The sequence below is a fragment of the Trematomus bernacchii genome, unplaced genomic scaffold (assembly GCF_902827165.1).
Source record: "Trematomus bernacchii unplaced genomic scaffold, fTreBer1.1, whole genome shotgun sequence".
Classification (NCBI taxonomy): Eukaryota; Metazoa; Chordata; class Actinopteri; order Perciformes; family Nototheniidae; genus Trematomus; species Trematomus bernacchii.
In genome coordinates this window covers 722,410-727,866 of record NW_022987394.1, presented here as the reverse complement: position 1 = coordinate 727,866, position 5,457 = coordinate 722,410, and the positions used below count along the sequence as shown (strand labels likewise).

The window sequence follows — 5,457 nt, the reverse complement described above, 5'->3', positions numbered from 1 at the left end:
ACTTACCTTTACTGTCGCCACTTTAACTATATTTTAATGATAATACTTTTATACTTTTGCTTGAGGAACATTTTTAATGCAGTACTTTTACTGTAACAGAGTATTCCTACACCCTGGTACTTCTACTTTTACTCAAGTACAAGATCTGAGTACTTCTACTTTTACTGTCGCTACTTTAACTATATTTTGATGATAATGCTTTTGTACTTTTATTTGAGGAACATTTTGATTGCAGGATTGTTCCTACACTCTGGTACTTCTACTTTTACTCAAACCTGAGTACTTATACTTTTACTCAAGTACAAGATTTGAGTACTTCTACTTTTACTCAAGTACAAGATCTGAGTACTTCTACTTTTACTCTAGTACAAGATCTGAGTACTTCTACTTTTACTCAAGTACAAGATTTGAGTACTTCTACTTTTACTCAAGTACAAGATCTGAGTACTTCTACTTTTACTCTAGTACAAGATCTGAGTACATCTACTTTTAATCAAGTACAAGATCTGAGTGCTTCTATTTTTACTCAAGTACAAGATATATACTTATACCACCTCTGTTTATAGCCTATGAAAAAAACTATTAGAAAACGAAGGCTAAAGCTAACGTCAGCAGATAGTGACCATGTATGCTAGTTAGCTAGCTCAACGATAATATTGCGACAGAAAATCTTTTCAGTGCACATCACGCTCTGCCGCTCCGACAGCTGTTCACCAGCGGTCCAGTCTGTGCCACAGTGACTCCAGACCGCACAGTTAATATTAACGAACGCACCCGTAGGTAATGTAGCTGCTGAAGATAGACCCTCATCCCGGAGCAGCAGAGCCTTATTATACATCCATGAGCAGAGCTGACAGGCAGGAAGACTCGAGCACACAGCTTGCGCTGCATTATAATATATACAAAAAGAACACCATGCGTGTCATGATGGCACATAACAGCTCGCGGCCGCAGATTACTCCGGGTCCCAGACCCCCCCCCCCCCATACCCCAAAAATATTTTTATTGCAGATCTACATGAATCACACAAACGACCTATTTTGGATTCAAAACGGCGAATTTCGCCGAAAGGTGACAAGTTTGCATCCCTGCATTTAAATGGGCCCTATTCTGCAGGTTCAGGTTCAAAATGTGTATTTAGTGTCATGTGACATGTTTACATGCTTTAATGTTCAGAAAGCTCTTTATGTATCTCATACTGCCTTTGCTGCAGCACCACTTTTCACTTTTGCCTAAAAACAAGTGTTGGTAATTAAATCTTATGGGGCATCTAAAATGATACAAACAAATGATTGATGATTGTGAGAGATGTTCAGTTCCAGTTGTTTCTGTTTTCTGGCAGAGATAACAGAAGTAATCCGTACGACATGCTGTGCAGTGAACGTCTGGGACCAGAGGGTAGAAAGGAGAAGTTTGTCTACTTCTACAGGTCAGAAACACAAGTACAGACAATCCTGTGTGTGGTTAAAATACCTTTTTGGTCAACCAGTGCCTTTATTGTAGAGACAGACTTGAAATGGGGAGTGATGACACACGGCAAATGGTCTTCGAACTGGATTCAGACCAAGCCTCAGTACACATCAATCTAACAATTGAGCTATACGTTCATACTTCATTGAGACGCTTGACTTCAATCTTTTTAGTCATATAATTTATTTTATGTCTATGGTTCGGTAGCTAAGACCCAGAACATCATAGGCTTTACAAATCAACACATTGTGCTCTTGGGCCAAGGCTTTACCGAAAAAGTTCAAGTGGTTTATGAGCTATCTCACTAACTAATACAAATACATTAATAAGCAAACAAAACATAACATGTGTGTTTATAAGCTTTATAATACAGTACATGTTTGTGGCTTTGTGTTTTAGAAAGAAAGAAGTGGAGATATTAGAGGCCTACCAGTGCAAAGGAAATAATGTTGACGGGCTCACCAGAGAGCCTCTCTTTGTCCTTCTCAAGTGTCCAAACACAGGTATTTGTGTGTGTGGTGTGTGTGTATATTTGGTACAGACCTTCAATGAATGTTAAAGCACTTCTTTAGTTAAAATAGGGGTTAAAGGTTAGGCAAACATTTTTGGTTTATTTAGGTCCTCAAAGGTGTGTTTATGTGTGTGTGCATATGTCTTGCACGGCTATCATTGTGAGGACCACTGGGAGTTTTAGGTCACATTCACACAAGCCTTATTTAGATTAAACCGCAGTATTAAAATAACCTGCCGATGCTCCATGGCGGAGGCTCCGGTAGAAATTGCCGGGGTTTGCGTTTTTACCCCCTTAATGTCTGACCAATTGCTGAACAGCATTTCCGTGCACATGACTTGTGTTTAAAGTGTATAGTCCGTTTGGGTTTTGCCCGTGTGAACGCAAACCAAACCTTCTGAAAAAAAGAAATAATGTAACAAACTGTCGTCTGATGCGAACCAGTCTTGCATTAATGCACATTCTCAAAATATTGAAGTGACTGTTATTTTGTATATATTGATTGTTGTGTTTAATTGAGGTCTTAATGTGTGCACATGTAAAAATGTGTCATTGATTGTGATATAGGTATATACATATTTTTCACACAAATGTTTATATACATTTGTTTTTGTAATCGGGATTGTGGGAAACGGTATTTCGATCTCTCTGTCTGTCTCAAACAGAAAGATTTACAATAAAGTTGACTTTGACTTTATCAGAAAAGCGGACTATTAGGTGTGAAGGCAACCTAAGTTGTGAGGACCTTTCTATATTGTGAGGTCCTAACTTTAGGAAAGACATAAATGGACTGTTTAAACATAAATACTTTTTTTTTTTAATTAGACTTAGGTTGCGATAACGGCCAGGGAATTATTTGTGTATGTGTATGTGTGTGTGTGTGTGTGTGTTTGCCTCCAGTTGTGCAGGAGCTGGTGTTGATCCCGGTCCACACCAAACCAACGGACGCAGAGGCGGAGCTGAACGCTCTGCATGAAGTGGTTAAAGATGTGAGGGAAAGATGTCACAATGATGTAAGTGTTTAAAATATTATTGATGGGTTTGAGAGAAAAACAATGTGTGAAAATCTTTACATTTAACATTAACCATTTTTAGTTTATCACGATATTAAGTGATGGGTTTGTGAGAGATTAAATAGTTTTGTTTAATTTTGTTTCTCATGTAAGCAAACTTGTTTAAGCTTTGAATACCTTCAGTTTGAATAAAGTAAAAACAAATTAACATAATGTGTTTTTCCATCCTGAATTTGGTTGTGTTGTTCTTTCTTCTGCAGAACATTATGGTTTTGGGAGACTTTAATGCCGCTGGAAAGTATCTCTCCAAGAAGAAGAAGGAAACGCTCCTTATCTCCTCGGCTCCTTATTATTGGCTGATAGACGATGATGTCGACACCACGACTAGTAACAATAACGACCACACCTACGACAGGTAATACACATTTCATTGTTACAGTTTAATCCAAGCATTTTTTGTGTTTGTTAAAAAAAAGAGTTGTGCTGCATTTCCAAACAACAGGATCGTGGTTTACGGAGAGAGGATGCTGAAGGCCATCGTCCCCAACTCAGCCAAAGCCTACAACTTCAGGGAAGAGTTGAAGTTGACAGAAGAACAAGTGAGACTCATGTTTAGGGGTATCGTTGGTACGATGAGATGTTACCCCTCCGGTCTCCCCTACTGTAACACTGAAACCTGCTGAAGTGACACAGCCCAACCCATTACCGGTTTAAATGCATATATGTACATTTTTCCGGTTTAGCACAAGCAGCATCATAAACAATACACTTTATTTGGGATTATTAACAGCTACACTACCGAAGCCCACCAGCTGGTTGGAAAGAATACTAAAGCACATGAGGATAGTTTTATAAAACTGCCAGAAGGGTGGACAAAGATTAGCTAGGACTGTTAGCTATCACCCTAACAAGCTGGCCAACGAACATTAAAATTTTATTTTCTGTCCCAGACGCAGAGTGTCAGTGATCACTACCCTGTGGAGGTGGAGCTGAAGCAGAAAGCTTGGTGAAAAAGGAATCCAGTGAAACCCTCGACTGGAGAAAGACCTCAGGGTAAAGATGTCTCTTGTTTCATCAACATCAGTGACAAATATTAGACATTGGAGTGTATTTAGTTGTGTTTTTTATGGCTCTTGCTGCATCATGCTAGCACTTCGGGATTTTAAATCAAATATGAAGTGCTTTATAAATGGAACCCATTATTATTATTATTATTATTATCATGAATCTCACATTAACAATATAATTACATTTCTTTTGAACTGATGACTTACAGGAGCCCAGAAGAAAAAGGCCGGGCCGGCAGCCACAAAGGGGAAAGGAGTGTAAACCAAGAGAAAAGGAACCAATCTTCAATATGTTATTATCTTAAAGTAGTTTTAGTTATTAGCTTTTAGTGATGAGCGCTATTCAACCCTTATGTTGTGTTCGGGTCTCCCGTGACCCAATTTAAGTTAGGGTTAGGGTTAGTAATGTGTTTTGGGGCCATACAATACAATTACAACAGGATTGTTCGGTTATGAATGCATAATAAGTGAGTTATGATGTAGTTAAAACAATATTGGATGATTGACCCGCGAACACCATGAACGGTAACAGCTTTCGAACACAACACAAGGGTTAAGTGTATGAACAGAATAGAGCTTGTATTGCTTCTTGATGTTTTTGATGCAACTTCAAGTTCAGCAACAGAACAGTTTTCAGTAATGTAGGACGCATTTTGTTAAATGAAAAATATTTTAACTTAAATTCATAGAATCTAAATGTTAACTATTTGGTGGGAAAAACTAGTTTTGTGGTTATTTTGTTTTTCTGTTGTGTGACTTCGGTTAATTCGGATTCAGCAACAAATAAAGTATCTGACAAGTCATCTGACAACTATCCTCAAGGTAAAGTACTTAAAAGATTCTAAATATGGAAAATATTTTCTTAATCGGCTAAAATACATTTTGCAGACTGTCACGTCTACAGCAATATGTTTCTGAGCCAAACTGACTAAGATAAGTTCCTCATATCACTTCAATATAACCAAACTATCCATTTAAACTATATTCACAGACGCATGGCATTACAGTATATCACTACTTTTTTACTAACAATGCTTTTTGTTATCTGCAATAAAAAATAATCATGAAATTATATTTTGTGCTTTCTGTGTCATTATAAACTCCATGAATAATTGTATTAGGTTAATGTAGTCTTGCAGTTTTTTAACAACTGTTAACAAGACATTTGGTTAAATAAATAAATGTTTAAAAATGTTTTATCCATATTGAACTCCTACATGTTGTATATAAAGGAGCAAAGGTTGCTTCACAAAATTCAAGTCGAGAAACAGCCAGATTCTGCTGATATCACAATGTGTGTTTCGGTTCCCACATCATATTTATTTGTATCACTTGTAAACAAACTGCATGGACAGGTGCGCTATTTTGTGAAAGAAAACATACAGATGGTGATGAG

General features: G+C 37.4%; 1 protein-coding gene across 1 annotated transcript; it reads left to right on the top strand.

The window, feature by feature from the left end:
• Positions 1 to 1,280: 1,280 nt before the first annotated feature.
• LOC117486622 (deoxyribonuclease-1-like 1) lies at positions 1,281 to 4,004 on the top strand. Its single transcript, XM_034135126.1, has 6 exons — positions 1,281 to 1,429; positions 1,870 to 1,973; positions 2,882 to 2,994; positions 3,255 to 3,409; positions 3,497 to 3,593; positions 3,945 to 4,004. The coding sequence occupies exons 1-6, from the start codon at positions 1,296 to 1,298 to the stop codon at positions 4,002 to 4,004; spliced, it is 663 nt and encodes a 220-aa protein (XP_033991017.1). The 5' UTR covers positions 1,281 to 1,295.
• Positions 4,005 to 5,457: the final 1,453 nt, after the last annotated feature.